The sequence below is a fragment of the Protomyctophum parallelum genome (genome assembly GCF_964188405.1).
Source record: "Protomyctophum parallelum genome assembly, chromosome: 10".
Classification (NCBI taxonomy): domain Eukaryota; kingdom Metazoa; phylum Chordata; class Actinopteri; order Myctophiformes; family Myctophidae; genus Protomyctophum; species Protomyctophum parallelum.
The window spans coordinates 15,770,014-15,789,914 of NC_139704.1; the positions used below are offsets into that span (position 1 = coordinate 15,770,014).

Sequence of the window (19,901 nt, forward strand, 5' to 3'; positions counted from 1 at the left end):
CATGCCTCTCGTTCAAAATATGAAGCGAGCGATCATCAGTGACGAGGTAAGCAAGCAAAAATATGTCTCACGTTTCTTTTTCCGGAACGGAAGTGGGCTTACAGAGTAAAAGCGGCCATATCTTCCCGGCACCCCGAGCTTCTATTTTGAAAGAAATCCCGGCACTGATTGTGTGGTAGGGTCACAAGAAACCCCTATAAAAATAATTGCCCAATACTTTTTTTCTATCCCACGATTTTGTAACCCATTTTTCACACCTGTGTCAATCATCTAATGTGATCCTGGGCTCTACACACCCTCCACCAATCTAGTCCCCATATATGGGGACATGGGGAGAGCAACGGACTTGAACTCATGCTTCCTTCATGCCTGAGTGTCCAAGTTGCTTCTTTACACCTGACAGGGGGGAGTTTCCCTGGTTGGACGTAGCGCGTGGAGGGAACACGTTATTCCAACCAGTTCCTTTCCCCTCCATCAGATGCCCCGGCTGGCCAGGGGGAGGCAGTTTAGTGACCAGGATTACTGCATGTTTTTTGTGAGGGTACCTACCCTAGGGGACACGGGGAGAACATGCAAACTCCACACAGAAAGGCCCTTTCGCCAACCCCGCCTTCGGGTATGGGCACTGATGACGCAGAGGAGGAAACACGCCGCCAGCACCCACAGCGTCCCGAGCAGGAATCGAACCCAGGACCTTCTAGCTGTGAGGCGACAGCACTACCAACTGTGCCACCGTGCCCCTTAATAATAATTGCCCAATACTGACAGCCAGTCAGTCAAGTGGATTCATGAATGTATGTATATAGACAATATTATATAAAAAAAAGACTATATAGGCCTGGGCCATGGCTCAGTGGTCCAGGCACCTTGGCTGGTAATCCAGTCTGGCAGTGTGCCGCGGGTTCGACTCCTGATCCCGACGGCCTTCACTGCATGTCTTCCCCCCATCTCTCTCCCCTTTTCCTGTCAGGCTACTGTCTGTCCCTCCATAAAAAATAATAATAATAAAAAAGAAAAAATACTATATACCAAATTTCCCACCTGTCCACCTCAGCTGCCGGACTAATCGCTCTACCAAGTCCCTCTCCCGACCCTCCTCCCACACCACACACACACACAGCGTGAAGTGGCTGGCCGCGACCCTGAGCTGCGCAAGCTAGCTCTTGATGTTAATCTAATTGTAGAATGTGTGTACTGTACACCATGTGTAGTTAACTACTCATTGACACAACGGTACGGGGCGTCGCTAACATTCCAGAGCGCCTTTTGATTTCACAGTGTATCAGAAAGTACATAATTTCAAGTGTAAGTGTTCAGAAACTATCCGAGCCTCGAGTCAGCTACAGACGAGAGAAATAAAGTCTCGCTCTGAGCCTGACTGTGTTGTGAAAGAGGAGACGGCGGACCTGTGCGTGCGTGCATGAGCACAGCGAACCTGTGTGTGCGTGTGTGTGTGAGAGAGAGAGAACCACACTTTTACATAATTAAAACATGTGAGTAATGTTTCCACCACTGATTAGAAGTGCCACTGATTAGAAGTGAAGTGAGTAGGCTAAGCTATGTGCCTGTGCAATATGTAATGAAGATTTCATGTTATATTTACATTGCTATTATTTTACATTAGAAATTCTAATTATATTATCCAAATTGGCTATGAAGGTGAGAAAATAAATCAGGGATCAGTGTAGGATCCTCATCTGGAAATACCTACTGTATGTTTTGAAGAGCATACAACTATGAAGAGAGCAACCTCTCATGTTCTTATTGTTGAAATAAAATTATATATTACATGACTTGATTGTTATTCTTTTTCTTAATTAGTTAAAATGAACGGTAATTCAAATGTTACGATATTTTTAGGGGGCAAGTGGCCATGACCTGAGGGCAAGTAGAACATGACCTGTACCAAATCGAGCTGGAAGGAAAACCAGTCTCTCCAGAAAGCTTGTCAACATACTGAAGCACAAAGTGCTCTACAATATCCTGGTAGATGGCTGTGTTGACTCCAGGGTTAAGTTTTCACTGTCAGTGAACCAACCACCTATTAGGATATTTTACAGCACTGTGTGCTTCCGTATGTTGACAAGAGTCAAAACTACTAGAAATTGGTATACTGACCATGGTATTACCTGGGGTCATTATTTTAGGGCCTACCATTAAACTCGCAACTAGGGGGGCAACGATACATTTTGACCGTATTAATGCCAGGAACGTGGAATTCCGTTTATTTCTCCATCCCCTGCCTGTGCCAGAACGTAGAGATCTTTCTTTAACGTCATTTAATCCGGTAATTAAAGATAATATTTATTTATTTTTACTCACATTTTAAACCACACGGATATGACATCCGCAGAAGGAAAACAACACATCGCCGTCTACCGCAGCCTAATGGTATCCTATGAATACAATATTAGGGGGGCTACACTTCCTGGTTGCCCTGGGATCTCTTCTTCTACTGTGGTATTTCATGCATTTGACTGGCAGTGGCCTCACGATCCCACGGCCACTATGTACATTTGAATAATCCCATTGGCTATGTGGTAGTTGTATGTAGATATAGTCTAGTTGCCAGCCCATAGAGCCCCATTGTCAACCCGGACATGTTGAGTAGTGTACACCAAGGTTTTATGTTAGAAATGTATGGGTTTTAATAATAATTTTAATAATTATTAAAATGATGACGTCATGAAGGGGGCCTTGGTGTACTCAACATGTCCGGGTTCACATTCTGGCAAGTGGACTAATATGTGACCAGTTCCACTAAATTCAGTATATTGCCAAATGCACAATTGTAACTTGTATGCATTATCTTACATTTAAATGATTAAATTAATTCAAAAAGCAGCAATGAGCAACTTCTGACTGCTAGGCTGCAGGTATAGACGAATAGGAGCGGTGCCCTGTAGGCAATCAATGTTGAGGCAATTGTGTGTCTGACATTTGCATTAACATGCTTTCTACTGTATGTCCTCGTCACGTGCAATCTATCCATTGCCTTTATGCTACTCTATTATGAGGCTCCCCCATCTACAGGTTTTTTGCCAATAAATTGTCATCAAGGTGACGGGAAGAATACACGCTAATCTGCACTAGTTCTGCGCTAAAATATCATTACATCTTTGAAAATGTTCCACCTCTGAAATAAAATGCAACATTGTCGCAACACTGAAATGAGAATTTAATTATTTTCTGATTTAAACACCAAACGTGTTTATCTGGGACAGGAAAATGAAAATTGACAGGAAAGTGAGACAGGAAGGATGACATGCAGAACTCCAGGTCAGGTGAGGAACCCAGGACACATTTTACCAAAGATCATGACATTTCTGTAATGTGTTTCTAAACAACTGTGTCAGAGTCAGTCACATATCGTAAATATAGATATGCTAATATTTATAGTCTTGTGACTTATTGGAAAAATCACTTGGTGAATTTAAATAGATTAAACAAAATCAAACCAACCAACCAACATACTGTGCTGAAGATAAGGTGAATCTGATATGGCTGAGAATGAGATGAAGGGATTGAGGGGGGGGGGGGTATAAAATCTGTTAGCTGCAGTGCGACAGTCTCCAATATGAGTGAAATGTTAACATTGATATGGTACTGATATCTCTAGTACTGTCACATCAGACAAGCTGCGTGGGGAGGGGTCCAGTGTGTTCCCTTTTACACATGCAACATATTAATAAACAAGTACCTCAAAAGGATGAATTCAAAATAAAACACAAAGAGAAATATTTTTCTTACCACCTCTGAACCAATTTTAGCATTACGAGTTTAGAGGAAGAATGAGCCCGTGGAGAACTGAATGTGAAAGGAGACAAAGGCATAAAGAACACATTCAGCAGGCTACAAATTGCCAATAAACAGTATACACATGTATTAATCATCATTTTGTAGTCAGGCTGAATACTGGTCATACATCAACCAGATGATTATATTACTACTTGAACTGGCAATGAGTCAAGGCAGCTTGCTTTCCTCAGTTGTAAATTAATGGTGATGCACTAGCAACTACTGTACAAGGCATTGTTGTGAGAAACATACAATGTTCCCATAGCACCATAAAAGAGCACCTCGCACTGCTTGCTGGAAGAATGGGATAGGGGTTGTTCAAACTGGCACATATGGGTGGGGGGTGAAGGCATTTAAATATTGCCCTAAAGACTGCAGTACAGGTACTGTAATATGTAAATGTAAGCACAAATGTGGGACCCTAACAAATATTCTAATATCCTACCAAACACTATAGTAAAATTGTAATTGTAGTAACTAAAGTAAAATTGTGGATACATGATTAACCACTTGAACCCTCTATACTTTATAAACTAATACTTAGTTAGTTGGTCTGCCTGTTTTCCCAATCTACACTCTACGCCGAAAATAGCTGATCTACAACCTCACAGTGTGTTGCATTGTGAGATTGTAGATTAGCTATTTTCTGGGAATGTTTCCCCAATTTCTCAAGTGGTTAAGAAGAATTAAACTCTTTAGGTTACACATGTTGGCAAGTTTTGCATTCAATGCTGCCTCCAGGTACAACATGTTTGTAAGATTCAGTAGAGTAGACCATAAAAGCAGGTTGAAAGAATCCAGGGACCTACTTGGGAAACCAGTTAAGTCCCAGATGCTCGGTCTTGGAGTAAAGGATCCTGTCCTGTAGCTCATATAGAGGTCTCCAAGGCAACTCCAAGTCCTCCCTTGAGAGAAGTTCTTTCTTCCTAATAGATAGATCCGATTGAGAGAATTTGAGACACATAAAACATGACATTCACAACAACAAAAATCACACACGTGTGAAGAGGGGCGCTCTTATACTGTAGTAACAAGATGACTCGCCCCGTTTCTGTTTTCCTCCCAGAATTTTCCCCAGTGAGGGGTGGGAGAGGCTGGACAGCAGACGGCTGGACTTTGAATTTCTCTAACTATAAACTTTCATGACAGCAGACAAGTACAAATATAATTTATGAAAAGCTACTACGGTACATTGAAGTCTGTTCACAGAAGTTGTTGTAGGCTATGTGGGGATTATCTGATGAGGTACCATTTGAGTGTGCAAAACCTTACATATACTAAATAATACTAAATTGTTTATAGGGTCAATATAAGTAAAATAATATAGGCTTTCTACATGAGTATATTTTTATATTTTTCCAAAAAGAATACAAACAGCCAATAGCATATTACAAAGTTATCCCCCTCACTGGTGACAATTCCGGGAGGAAAAACGGGCAAGCACCGGGGCGAGTCATCCGGTAATCGCTCTTATCATCATACATCATCACATTCCGGCCATTCACAATTTGCGTCCTCACCTTCGTCTTCAATGTTTGTGTTTATGCAATGTTTGCGTTTACAAGACTCAAAGCTGGCCATTCATTGTCAATAGCATTCAATGTTTGTGTGTGCAAACTGCACAAACCCTCAACGCTGGACATAGGATGGGGCTAGCACCCCTCACAAATAAGTATGAGGATGGCAGCGGAAAATGTAGGGCCTAGGTTTTCAAAAGTCGTTTAATTCTTGAAAAGGTTAACATCATCACACTGTAAGTTTCCTCTTTTAAAGTAATACTTATAAAGGGAAATCGGCTGTGTGCTATGCTATGTGTGTAGGTTTGCTGAGCAATAGTGAGTAGAGCTTTAAATCGGCAAAATCATACTTAAGGAGGTTGATAAGAAGACGAGCCAGGCCCTGCATCATGCTGATCTCCAGTTTGGGCATTGTCACCAGCTCATATAGAAGCTTGATGAACAGCACATGGTCTTCTTTGCTGAACTTTCGTCCATACAAGCGCATGTACCTAAAGAAGAAGTACACATTTAGGAAAGTTTATAGTATACATGTTATTTTGGACAGTGAAATGCTGAAGACTTCTATTTGTACTACATACAGCAATAATGAGAAATGTCCTCCTTTTGTTATAACACATGCAAAACATGGGAGGGATAATGACCAAAAAGGACCATGTTTAATTTGACTGAAAAGATGTAACATTACATTATTCAACTACACATGGCATTGGCCTATTTGAAAAAAGACATATATACTATTCAGAGTAGACAGCAGAGAAATCTGCTTTGTTTATCAAATATGATCTTAAAATTTACTGTCCACACTGACATCATTGCAAGTGATCAGATCGGATTTGTGTATTAAAGTAGCACATCTACAAGCAGACAAACAGTGATACCGTCATCACCATACAACCAGGGATACATCAGGCTCCAATGTCCGAGTGTCCAGACTGAGAAAGATATTTATAAATCCTATTTGATTTCAAACCACCTAGGAATCAATGTGATCAAATCAGATTTTCAAAAAGACTTTCCCATGTTCAGACTTTAATCTGATTCAAATCTGGATGTCCAAAAATTGGGTTGGGCTGCCAGTCTGAACAGCCTTAGAATTGTCGTTTCTCTACTGAAAAGCCATAGGCTAATACCAGCAGTCAGAATCTGGGTCATCCCCAGAGGAGACTTTCCATCTCTCGGAGACGGCAGTGACTCACAATTGGACAGAGATATCTGCCAGCAACAGGACTGAGACAGATTAAAAGCAGCAGATTAAAAAAAAAGATATTATGAGATATCCCATTTGGAATATTTGCCACCCAATGATATATATATATATATTTATATTTTAAGTACCAATTTCATTCCAACACAAATGAAGATTGGCCAAAATACAATTACCGGTAAACAAAAATCAACAAGGTTTGGCACGTGTTCTCCAAATGACTTGAATAGTTTATTTGTATGTGTTCCACATCTCAGAAAAGTGAGATTATGGCTGTCAAAAAACACAAACGCATGCGATTAATTTGAAATGCTAATTGTGTATGAAGAAAAATCTGGTGTGAACTGAGTGGTGCAGGCGGGGTGCAGTTAGTTATACTACTCAGTGTGAATGGCCCTTTAGCCATGTGTTCTCCCAATACTTCTTCCTAATGGAAATGTCTCCCTCCAACAGAGACAGTGACACACACACATGGAACAGCCCCTCCCCCTCACTCACAGTTTGTGACCATGTCAACTTGGTGAAGATGACAAGCGCACAGTGACAGCACAGAGCCTGTGCCAATGGTTTTGATTGAGAAATGAGAAATATGAGACATGTCCCGACACCTGCTGTCGTATAAACAGGCAGTGGCTGAGATAACCTGGCTGCAGCATGCAACACTTGAACAACAACAGTGTTGCTGATGATTACTGTCTGTCACTTCCTGAATACGCAGGTCTGGGTCGGATAGACTACTTTGAAATATTTAGTTACTGAATACAAATTACATATACATACACACACGCACACACACACACACACGTGTACAAAAAGTAAAACTTTTTCTCAAAATATATTCTGTTCAAATAAAACACATTTTATCAAATAGCATGATCATATTAACGTGTAATCATGGAGTCTACTTGGAATTGTGGGCGTTACAGGGCAGAGAAACCATTTCATTCAAATGTACTTTTCTGGGGATAACTTAATATTATCAGCAACCCACCCACCAACATCTCCTGCAGTGCCCACCTCCCATCTCTAGCAGAGCTGGGCATGGGAAGGGGCAGTCAGACTCGGCAGCTGAGGTGAGAATTGGGATAGCAGGTGTCTGAGACACCTGCTATCCGAGACACCGTGTCTGTATTGAGAAAAGAGACCCAGACTGTCCTGCTGAGCTCTGGGGGTGGGGTAGCTATAGGGGCGGGGGTTGAAAATTGATAACATGCAATTATGCTTCCTTGACAATATAACTAGAACCTTCAACATTTTTCAGGGTGTAAATTTCTTGGCTGATTATATTTACTCATTTTTCATAATCTGATTATTACAACCCTATGAACCTAATGTGTTCACATTGGACAAAAGACACAAAGAAAAGTGTTCATTTATACATGTGTAACTAATGAAAGTGTACAAATGTAACCAAAGGGACAGGACAGTGTCCAATAAGAATTAGAAAACATTGTACCGTACGGTGTGTTGGCTTATTGTTGTGAACTTTGATGGTGGGTGGCAGACATTAAGGGGACACACTAGTTGGACTTGGATGACAACCATACATACATACTACAAACGTATCTGATGATTTAAAGACTAGAAACTGAGAGTATCTGATGATTTAAAGACTAGAAACTGACAGCTGTCGCTAATATTTATGGAAGTGATGATCGGACGCAATCATTCGCAATGGTTCGTTTTGAAGAGCCGAAGAACGGCCACTATAACCACGGTCACTTACGTGGAAAGTTTCCTGGTCCAGAACAGCACTCCGGGCCATATCTCCCTGAGCTGGACCGCCCGGGCCAGGTTGCCTTTGATTTTACACAGGATGTCATTGGATTCCTGGTCCAATCTGTCGGCGTACGGCAGAAGTTTGTTATAGACTATGTCTTTCTGGGGGATGAATCCTAGCGTGTCACACGCGGCTTTTTTCATTGTACGATCGTTCTCCGAAGCTTGTTGTTGTTGTTGTTTCACGGGTTGGAGTCGTCCCGCCGGGTGCAGGTCTGGCCAGTAATGCTATAATGCTAGCTAGCCACTTTCACTGGGTGGTGCAAGCTGATTAGCCAACACGCTAGCCGACTCGCACAAGTTCCAAGTCACGTTAGCTTTAGCCGGGCTAGCTGAAGTTAATTTTGCCTTCGTGTGTGACAGCACACTGTCCTCAATGGCATCGCACTGAAATGATAAGGCTGAAGAAAAATAAATAAAAGTACGTCCAGAGAACGTGTTGGCACTATAGTCGTCTTAAATTTTTTACAGCTTCTTAAATGTCACCCTACTACTAAATCTAACTATATGTAACGTTAGCGAAAGTTAGCTAACTGGCAGTACTCAGTGCTAACGACAAAAACACATTCATCTGAAGCCCAAGGACTGTCAACGTCGAATGATCGGTCCTGCTGCAAAGTGCCGACGACATCAAAGACCATCTCGCGAGAATAGCGGTGGCACAAAAAAGCTAAAACGTTGAGAGACGTTGCCATAAACCGTCATTTCCGCAGTCATGGAAACTACATCTACCATAATGCCAACAATAGCTTACGTTTTTCTAATAGATAATATAGCCAGGCCTACATATTTTTTCTGTTCATTTGTTTTATTATTTGTTTGTTCAATTGTTGTTTAAATCAACATAACAGGGAGTACCAAATAACTTATTTCATCCCAAAGTAAAAGCAAGTGCATTTTAGTCAAAAGGATTGAAAGCTTTTTTTCTACATTGTGGATGATTTAACAAACAGATCCCCACACAGGGTCATGCCAGTTAGTTGGTCATGCCCATCCATGGTACAAACATCAGAAATGTGCATAAAAGTGAATAATTTTGGAGTTTAGATAAGAATATATTATATGGTTTTGCATAATCAGATTATACACCTAAAATCATAGCACTCCTGGATGTCAGACGAACAAAATGATACCACATATGTCTTGTCCCTTTATAGCGCAACGATATCCAATAATAAGGCCTCTGGCCCAGACTGTAGCTCTGGCCTCAGGACTAATAGGGGAGAGCAGTCTGCTACCTTCTTAGAGCAACAATGACCTCAAGTGGTTGTTCAGTGAAGGGCATAGATAAGGGCAGTGGTGTTCAGAACAGAGCCTCATCTGTGGATGGAATATCACAAATTAAAATGGTACTTGTGATCAGGCCAGTACAGACAACTATATCATATGTCACATTGCGGATATGTACATCAGATTGTCTCCAGTTCAGCTCACATCGAGTTGGGCCACAACCTACCTGTCTGTTGAATTTGAGAGCTTTTCTTGTGATGAATCTTGTTATTTTTTTAGCAGATTCTTGCTTTAAAAAAAAGGATGGAACTTTTCCCATCTGATTTTTCAACCACCCCCAAAGTAAAAATGTCCTTCGAGGTGCAAGGTGAGTTTAGTTAAGTCTTTATGCTGGGTATATTATCACATTCTTAGGCCAACTTACATTGATTTGTATTTGATCAAAGACTGTAGTGTAGACCGTTGGACTTGAAATGGGGTGAGCACACACATGATCAAAATAAATTGTGGCCTGTTGGGCATACATTATTCTCACTTGTCTGCCAGACTTTATTCAGTCACTAGAAAGGTTTAGGGGAGTTTACTGAAACCATGACAACACAATACTGTCTTTTACAATGAAAAACTGTAACAATATATTTTATTATTCAATATTTGACAAAAGAAAAACAAATTAAAGTTGGGCTGGACAATATGACTTAGAAATCAATATCACAAATAACATTAGCCTCTAACGATTTAAAGAACAATACAACGTACTTCGAATGCCCCCAGAGCGGATGCCCCAAAAATCCCCAAGGAAAAAGAAACAAGGCTGACCTAAGATCATCTGCCACAGAACTGTAGAGGCTGAGCTGCTGGAGATGGGTGTTTGCCAAAAAACGTGATAGGTGAAGGAACCTTATCGATGCCTTGTGCCCCATTAGGGGCAAAGAGCAAATTTGGAAGTAAGAAAAAAAGGAAAAATGCAAAAAGTGCAAAAATAGCAGCTCTACAAACTTACAATGCATCGCAAATTGCGATACTACGCATTATGAGCTTGTAGATGAGCTATTTTCACTATTTCTGTACACCACCATTGTACAACAAAAATAATACAGGGGGTTGGAAATAAAACAATATCACAAAAACCCCACTTCTCGATTATCGATTATCCTACAGAACAGTTTTGATATATTTTTGTCCAGCCCTAACAATAACAAAACAACAAAAAACATCATTCAACATTTTTATTTGCTGGGATCATGGGCGCTGTGATCTCAAAAGCTTCAATTATGTCCTAAGGAAGATGATAAAATAAAGATTACTGTTAATAAAAATAGGAATTGAGATCAGACCCCTGCAATAAAGGTGCAGGTACTTTAGCAAACCTTTACTAAAATGGTATATCCATGTTAATGTACATGTACAGTCATAGTGAGGAAATTATTAATTCTCTAATCTAGCAGATATCATTTGGATGACAGCATCTCAGTAGCAAGTCTTTGTTCTTTGTAAAGAAGTGGCTTGTGTTCCTAGATTCAATTGAATTGAAAATCGACTTGAGATAGCAATTGGATCACTCTCTAGATCACCGGTTCCTAAACACTGGGTTGGGTCCCATTTTTCTTCACTAGTTTGGGTCCTGCGCAGGGTTTAGCTCTAGACCAAAGATTACTGTATTGATCTTTAACCAGAGTGAATATTTTGTTTATACTGCAGTGGTTCTAGAGCAGTGATTCTAGAGCAGTACTTGTATTCTTGAAATGGTCCATAATGGCCCACAGTTCCTCACCTTCCAGCTCTGCATGCTGATGGACATGATGCATTGTTTACGCCTACTGAAGGCTGATTCTCCATCGTCACCATGATCCTCCTCCACTGTCCTAGGAGCTGAAACGCACGCACGCACAGACACACACAATATGAATGAACAGACAGCAACCTGTTAATGCTTAATATTGGCATGAAACCTGAATTTGTCACTGCACAGAGACAAGCAAGGCACAGGAGTGAAACTACCACCTCACCAGTAGTGAGAATCGAGCCAACCACTCTACTTATCTTTATTGGAACTTGGAAGCAAGAGAGAATACCACAGATGGAGGAAAGACTGGGAAAGACTGCCAAGGCAGGGAGAGCCGTCCGGATCACCTTAAGTTATTGGTGGTTATTATTACATTATTGGCTGCTATATTTTTACCAAGGAAATAATGTAATAACCAACCAAAAATACACTTGGCGGCCATTGCTTGTACAGTATGTAATGTATGCCAAAGGGTTCAAGGTTGTACTTTATTGTTACATCTTGTGTACAGGTACATAAGAGAAAAACATATTTTTGTTTGGCTTCCTTTAGACAATGCAGCAGCATACAGTAGATAACATAACATCAAACAGCAAGCACAGCAAACAAAGGCTAGAAAAAAAGAGTGCAAGAAAGAGCAAACGAGTACAAAAAAAGATACACATGAACATATGTGCAACATATGTACATGTGCGATTTTTCCCTGTAGTAGCAAAGTTAATATTATGTTCCATATATACAGTTTAGAAAGGTGCAATTCGAGGCTATGTTCCAACACATTTACCGGTAGTTTAGAAAGGTGGAGTTCGAGAATTATAGTACGAGGAGGGTGAAGGGGTGGCTGTGTGAGCGTGTGTGTGCGTGCTGCATATATGTGGGGGGGGGGGGGGGGGGGGGGGCTAGCGTTTTCCTTTGCCCTGTATCGCTCTGGTTCTTATCAGTTCGTCCATGTATCTGATTGAATTTAGTTAATTGCTAGCACTTGGAATTATACAAATGCTGACAACTTGTTCATTTTGAAGAAGGGGGAAAACAAGTTAAACAACAAGTGTTTTTGTTTTTCTCACCAATGCAAGGCAACTTGTTTGTGTCCAGATACATCTTCGCCAAACCATCCTGCAAAAAACATGTAGAATTAACCACATAACCCCAGCATCCACAGTGTGAGGAAAGCTTTCGCTGAAAATAGATGATCGACAAGCTCACAACGCATCACAACATCTGTTTTCCAAACAATAACAGAAACTACACTAGTATAGAGCCCTGAGGGAGACCACTCAACCATTATGTGGTTAATAATGTCCTCAAGCATCCTCAAGCTTCCATCTCTGCTCATTCAGAGCAATGCAGCTACAGTAACTGGAAAAAATTAAGCAAACCGCCAAGCAGATGAAAACTAAAACCCTGTACCTGTAACATTTAAACAGATGACTCACCCTGAGGAGGAATGATGTGTGAAACATGTGTTCCACTGTACGTGAGAACGACGTGGGATCAATAACAAACTCATAGTACGATATGGGTGAAGTTGCTGCAATTGACAGAAATTTTTAAATTAGACATTTGTCTGTTTGAAAGTTATTATTCCTTTGAAAGTTTGAAAGTTATTATTCCTGTTGTGGAGTTTGAACTCACGATCGTCTGCATGGTAAGTCGTCAAGAATCCCAGAATCCTCTCTACCTCCTTCTCGGTAGCCTCTTGGTGAGACTCTTCCATTTGCTTCAACTTGAAGAGAAGAAAATGGACAAGATGCATTAACTTTGTAGACTTGAATAACATCTACTGTAATGTATCTTTTGGACATAAGTGAGTCTCAATAAATTACAATTACATGCTGAGCTGAATAATGGGTTATTGTCAATGATCCACTGTTCAGCGAGTGTGTGTGTAATTTATATAACCTTTAAATTACCGGTAGTTGATTTTCAGTAATATGGATTTTTTTTAAATTAAAAATACTTTGTTTAGATGTTTAGACTAGGTCTGATGTTTACCTGGAACCCTAGTTATGTTGTACCACTAAATAGTTTTCACACGATAAGCATTGTCAATATTTCCAGCTTTGTAATGTATTAACCATATTTTGAGAACATAATATCCTGAATGTTTTCAGTTATCAAAGATAATAGTGTTAGCTATTCAGAAAGCAAATAAGCAATGTTATAGTCATAGATGTGAGTTGCACCAAACGATATGTTAATTGACACAGAAAAAAACAACGAATCTACCTGTGCTGGCATGGTCCTTTGGGCCTCCGTAGTGGGTGCCTTCTTCTGGCGCTCTACCCTTTGCTTTGGAGGAGGGGTCTCTGAGACGAATGAACCCATCCTAACAGAACCAAAACAATGGAAACATACAGTATATACACCCACCATAAGTGGGAATAATGGGAATAAGAACAATTGAAAAAGTCAATAACTAGGACAAAAATGTGTCTTTGGCTTCTGTGAGGAAGATACAACGGTCGTGTGTCTCTGCGACATACCGTTCAACTTCAAGAAACTCCAAGAAGCACTCTTGGTGGTGCGCTCTAATGAGTCTCCATAACATGCACTGACATTTGTAGCATGGGGAATTGTTGGCTCTTGTATTTAAGGGCCACTCAATGTGTCACTGAAATTTGGGGTAATTCTTGGCATTTTTTATAAAAATGGTCCACTCCACTTTGGAAGGCAATCATAGCCAATCAGAATGGAATCTAAATAATATTACACATTTTAAGTTCAGGTTTTATTAGAAAACATCAATGCATATCAGTATGAATTATGATGTTTCTTACAGATTCAAGAGGACCACTCTAAAATAACATAAAAAAACAAAGAAATAAAACAAACAATTAAAAAGTTATTACTTCTGGTAAAGTGTGTTCTCCTGGGAGGAACGACATCTGGTGCCTTTGTGTGAGTATCCTCAAATAAAATGTTATGTAATGTTAATCACATGACTCCAGGGATTGTGTATTGATTGGTGTGAGTTTGGATCTAGGAATAGCAGCAAAAGGTGTTTTGAAGATGACATGGAAATTCTTGGCCATGCCCAGGCGGAAATGGGCATGCCATGGGCTATGAGGAGTTGCATCATGGTACAAGCAATCCAGGATTTTTGGTTGTGCCAGGACAAAATGAGGTAGTCTTCTATGCATGGCAACTTTGATCGCAATCAACAGAAATCGCAGTGTCCGAGATTAGCTATGTACGGGCACAGGCACGGGCACACAAGCTAAACATAGCCTTTGCCTCTGAGCCTATCCTAGCCTAATAAAATATTGAAAGGGAGTCTGGAGTACATTATTTCCCAACATATAATTTGCTATAAAGAAGGTTGAAATGGGATATTTGCTTCCGCTTTTCTAACAATAGCAGGTGAAGTGATCAGCCACTCACATGTAATGGAAGGTTGGAGCTGTCTTGAAACAACACTGGGCTCTCTTGGCTACTTTAAGCCAGCCATCTTGGGGTACATTAGTTGCCACTCCATTTTCCTCATCCTCCAGTCGGTTAGATCCCATGAAGTTCAGCTGTCGGATAAAGAGACAGTCATGAGATAAACATCAGCCAGCACGGGTACCGGTATGTGTGTGAATAATGGGCATGTGAAATGTACACATTAGTGAAATCTACTTCACAGTTCACATAATCACTCATTACACTCACGAGGTGCTCAGTAAAGACAGACATGTCAAAAGCATTGCCCTCAACAAACAGCTGGCTGGCCTTCTCTTGTAACAGGTCTGTGATCACAACCAGTAGCTGGGCATCCAGAGCTTGTATTTGAGCAGAAGCTCCTGTCAAGGAACATACTGTAAGAAGAAGAAACCAATTACCAGACATATGCACATGAGTAAAAGACAGAAGACTTTTTTTGTAAGATATACCGTAGCCATTTACCATTTATTTATTTAGTAAATACAAACTAATAATAATTAGTTGTCTGAATGTGGCAACACTGCAATACGTTTATTAATATGTACTGCATAACGTATTAGCCAAAACTGCTCTCAGTGAGCGCTGTATTAAAAGCGCCTCCATCCATCCATCTTCAACCGCCGGCGCTTATCCGTAGTCGGGTCGTGTGGACAACAGCTCCACCAGAGAGCTCCAGAGTCCAGACTTCCCTCTCCAGAGCAACATTAGTAACTTCCTCCTGGGGGGATCCCGAGGCGTTACAAGGCCAGTGAGCCGATGTGATCCCTCCATCTGTGCCTTGGTCTGCCCCGGGGTCTCCTCCCAGTGGGACATGCATCGAGGACCTACCTAGGGAGACGCTCGAGAGGCATCCTAACTAGATGCCCGAACCACTTAAGCTGCCTCCTTTCCAGGCAAAGAAGCAGCGACTCGAGTCTCTCGCGTGACTGAACTTCTCACCCTATCTAAGGGAGATACTATTAGTTAGGATGGGACTTCCAGAGGAAGAAGTGCAACCAAAAAAACACGGAAAAAGAGTGGGGACTGGGGAATTATTATTATTATAATAATAAAATACCTTTTGCTTTTCCATTTTTCTTAGTTATTGCTGCCATTATTAATATGATGATCATCTGATTATGGTGATGTGATGTCCCAGAGGGTGACGTTTACTAATGTGGGTGTCATACTGTGATGAGACAGGTGACTGCAGGCGATCCGAAATTTTAACCAGAGCGGCAGAGCAAACATTTTCAAACACATATTTCACATATTTATGACAGAATAAGCCTTCTATGAATTGAATTCCTTCGTTTATTTTGAATCGAAAGTTGGGCTGTTCAAATTTATGTTTAATAAATGACCTGAAATTGTTAATCCGAAACCACTCGAATATTAACTATACAGCGATACCACAATCTCTCTCTCCACACCTGTAGACATTGGCCAGTAAGAGTATACACATGAAGCCTAGAAAGTAGAAACCCTATTCTGGGCATGTTAACATTCTGCAAAAATAGAATAGCATTTGACAGAAATGTTTGTGAATATAGCAGAACCTCAAGCTCACTATGTGTTGTGTACTTGTAGAATTTGACCAAAAAAAGTATGTAGGGGTTTAGTTAAGGTTTAGTTACTTGTGTGATGTTGGACCTACCTGCATGGGAATAAAGACCGGATGCCTCATGCATAACTTCATTGAGCCCATCGCTGGACAGATTCATCATTTCATCTCTGTTCTCTGGAAAACACAGATCAAACATACAAGAAAGCAGAACTGTCAGTGGTAAAAAAAGGTCTAAAAAAATACTTACTACAGCATAGACTGGCCTCTGTCTTACTCACCTTTAACTAAGTTGAACAGTGCCCTGTACCTTCCCTTCACATCTCTTAAGCCCTCTTGGTCTCCAACAGCACCATTCTGCTGATCCTGAGATGTGCCCTCTTCTTCACCACTGCCTTCCATTTTCTTAACAAAAAATTAAACAAAAAATGTGCTTGTTCCATTTTCACTCAAGTCACAGTGTAGATAAACTGTTGCTTTACTGTCACCGACATACAGCAATGGTACTGCCTATAGGTTGTACTAGACAGCACATTTTACATAATATATTACTAGGTAGAGTATTATGTGCAATGCTATTGAGCTGTTGAGGAGTGCCACATTTTGTGTTGCCTCACTATCTCATTGGTCCGCCAATAATCAGTCAACCAATCATCTCAATTTCCCAGAAGCACCTGTGTACTAGTGTACTGAGGCTGGGGGAAAAAACTTGCTTATTTTGGACCCTGTTCTTGGAATGACCTACAGACCAGACTCAAACTGGCTGCTGTGATAAGTGAGCTTTAAAAGGATTGCCATGGGCACACTTCCCAAACACTGCATCTGCTTTGATGTATAGCAAATGTTCTCTTGCTTTTTAGTTTAGTTGCTTAGTTTTTATTTATTAGTCTTTATTGGTTGTGTTACTACGTTCCTGTTCTCCCTTTGAGCTTCTTTGGTAGTGGGTTCTGTATTTATGAGCATTGTATGTTTTTCCTGTTTTTTTGTCGTGTATGTATTGTTACTGGCAGAGCTGTGTCACTTATTTTGCCTCTTCTCTTGACCAGTTCACACTTGTAAAAGAGACTTCAGTCTAAATGTATTTTTTACCTGTTAAACAAAGGTTAAAAGCCCCTGTCCCTTGCACCATGTCAGACAGAGACAGCTCTGGTTGTGTACAGGCTTTGTGTCAAATTCAGGCCTGCTTTATGTGTCTCAGCCTTCACTATATTGTTTCTTTCAGGGAAACTAGGTAAGAGCTGGGGTACCCTGTACATTTTCAAGTTATTTTCTGTTAAAACATTAGGTTAGGTGTGAGTGCCACCCTCTGTATTTTTGTTTGTGTATAGCAGGTTTAGAAGTTATTTACATTTTTCAGTTGACAGTTTTTGTTTTATGGTAGGCTATTTTGATTTGGCACTCACCAGTTTGTTTCCCTGGCTTTGTTCAGAAACATGTTAAAAGAAACTTTTTAATGAATTGAACAAGGTGGACCCTCTTGTAAACAATTAAGTGTAATGCTTTATTGGGTCGTCCACTCAGTTAGTTAACAGTCTTTGTATTGAGTTGTGCTTGAATTGTACTGTAATTCTGCAAACCGTTAATAAATATTTCAATCAATTCCTCCATTCTTTCACTGGATATGTTATATTGTCCATTTAGAGGCCGCCATATCGAGACGTAACAGGCAGGTACAACGTTTACAATTATCTTCTCCACTCCAGCCTCATTTAAATAAATCTAACTTATTAGTGGCTGGCTGTCATTGGTAAACCTAATGCTTTACTAGCTGCGTCTACAATACCAAAACTTTCACAGCAGATAGTTGTTTGTAACTAAATGCCGAATTTTCCTCTCTCATAAGCCAGCAAAACTCTTTGGCAATTTTACAGTAACCATGAATCAAATTGGCACACTTAAGAGTTAAGACTATTACATATTTACTGCTTTCATAGAAATGTTTTGGGTTTAGGTTACGTACAAATGCTAGAGTAGGCTACTTACAATACAGTCTCAGTCGGTCTCAGCAGATGATTATAGGCTAACCTTCTGTCCAATGTACCACATGTGTCACCCGGGTGTCACCAATCAAACAATCTGGGAACCCATTGGCAAAACAAAGGAAAAGCACCGCCCTCTTTATTGACGTCACGTGAGTACCAATCAAACTTGCAGCGAAGCATGTGCAATTTACACCAGTAGGTGGCACTGTAGTGCACTCGTGGACGTTCATATTTAGTACTTGTCAACATTAATAGGTTATGAATTATATGACATTGAGTTTGACCCATTATTGACCTGGGATTTAATAGCAGCAGTCTATTTCATACTAAAATTGTTCATTTGAATCTAGCATGGCCACTTTGGGTAAATGTAAAGTAAGTCCCTTTCAAGTAATCAAAACTATGAAAATGTGCAGTTCATATTCATAATTCATGCTGGGTATGTGACATGGGAATAAGCATAATTTCTGTCTCATGCGAAACTTGAGTGAAAAGAATTTGACAAGAGATTTTGATTGGGGTCAGGATAACCATCATTTTGGAATTATGCCACTAATTAAATGCATGACTGAAAAAGGGGATCACATTGGCAGCCGCAGTATCCTTTCTGAAAATTAAGTTCACAGAATAGAAGTGACATTAAATGACAAGTGCATTATCCAAAGCCTGCATTACATTTCCCCATTCATACGGACCAGTAGTAACCATGCTCATTGGTCGGTTACGGTTCAGTGATCGAGTACTGGGTCCCAAACACTGGGTCGAGACCCATTTGTGGCTCACATACACATTGTTATGAGTCCCTTTCATTTAATTTTGTAGTTTCATACAAAAAACATTCCCAAAAAGCAAGTTTTCATGAATTAATACAAAATTAAAAGAAATTCCACATATTAGAAAAAGGTAGTGAAAATAGCCAATCTACAAGCTTACAACTCACTCGAGTGGTGGAATGAGAAAATAAAAAAGTAGCAATGCCACAATGTAGAAAAGGCACCGTTTTACTTAGGTTAAGGTTGGGAATAAGGTTAGGTTTAACCACTTAGGTTATGTTTAGGAATACCAGGCTGAGCAGTTCCGGTGTACGCCGGGGTGACGGCCGGGACAGTGGGGAGTATTCGGCTGAAGTGGTTAGAGCAGTTCAGCTGCTGTACACCGATGTACAAAGTAACTAGTTTCCATATAATTGTAAAGTGGAGTAAAAGTACAATACTGTAGTGGGGTAGAAGTAAATGTAAATACTGAAGAAAGTAAAAATACTTCAAAAATGTACAATATTAAATATTAAGTACAATACTTCAGTTCATGTACATTGACCATTAACTACTGAAGCCCCATTTAAAACTCTGGTTATGTTGCGTTGCAATGTGTTGACCTTGTAGATCTGCCATTTTCTAAACATCGATATGATTTATTAATAACTTCATAAATTCAGTAACTATAACTGTAGCATAGTCATTTGTACAATATTTGCCACTGATATGTAGTGGGAGTAGAAGTATAAAGAAATGGAAATAAAAACCATGAAATTGTACATACTTGAGTAAATGTACTCAAGTCAGAAGGCTCTACTGCTCAGAATGCATTAGGGCATTCACTTGAAAAGCAGTTAGTTAAAAAGAAAAAAACTGAC

At 40.2% G+C, this 19,901-nt stretch overlaps 2 protein-coding genes across 3 annotated transcripts in view; both read right to left on the minus strand.

Annotated features, from left to right (window-relative positions):
• The window catches only part of psme4a (proteasome activator subunit 4a), a 45,038-nt gene extending 36,157 nt beyond the window's left edge, over positions 1-8,881 (minus strand). The window contains exons 1-4 of one of the 2 annotated variants that reach the window (XM_083775555.1): positions 8,249-8,881; positions 5,666-5,806; positions 4,608-4,724; positions 3,751-3,807 (exon numbers count right to left, since the gene is read on the minus strand). In XM_083775555.1, coding sequence (XP_083631681.1) covers positions 3,751-3,807; positions 4,608-4,724; positions 5,666-5,806; positions 8,249-8,445 — 512 coding nt within the window. In that variant the 5' untranslated portion in view covers positions 8,446-8,881. The remainder of the gene's footprint in view (positions 1-3,750; positions 3,808-4,607; positions 4,725-5,665; positions 5,807-8,248) is intronic. The other variant, XM_083775556.1, reaches the window with a different exon arrangement.
• A 1,830-nt stretch (positions 8,882-10,711) lies between these two features.
• LOC310865692 (non-structural maintenance of chromosomes element 4 homolog A-like) lies at positions 10,712-16,688 on the minus strand (the record flags this gene model as incomplete). Its single annotated transcript, XM_083774904.1, has 9 exons — positions 10,712-10,810; positions 11,306-11,403; positions 12,385-12,433; positions 12,754-12,848; positions 12,953-13,043; positions 13,547-13,646; positions 14,702-14,835; positions 14,972-15,117; positions 16,568-16,688. The coding sequence occupies 9 exons, from the start codon at positions 16,686-16,688 to the stop codon at positions 10,748-10,750; spliced, it is 897 nt and encodes a 298-aa protein (XP_083631030.1). The 3' UTR covers positions 10,712-10,747.
• Positions 16,689-19,901: the final 3,213 nt, after the last annotated feature.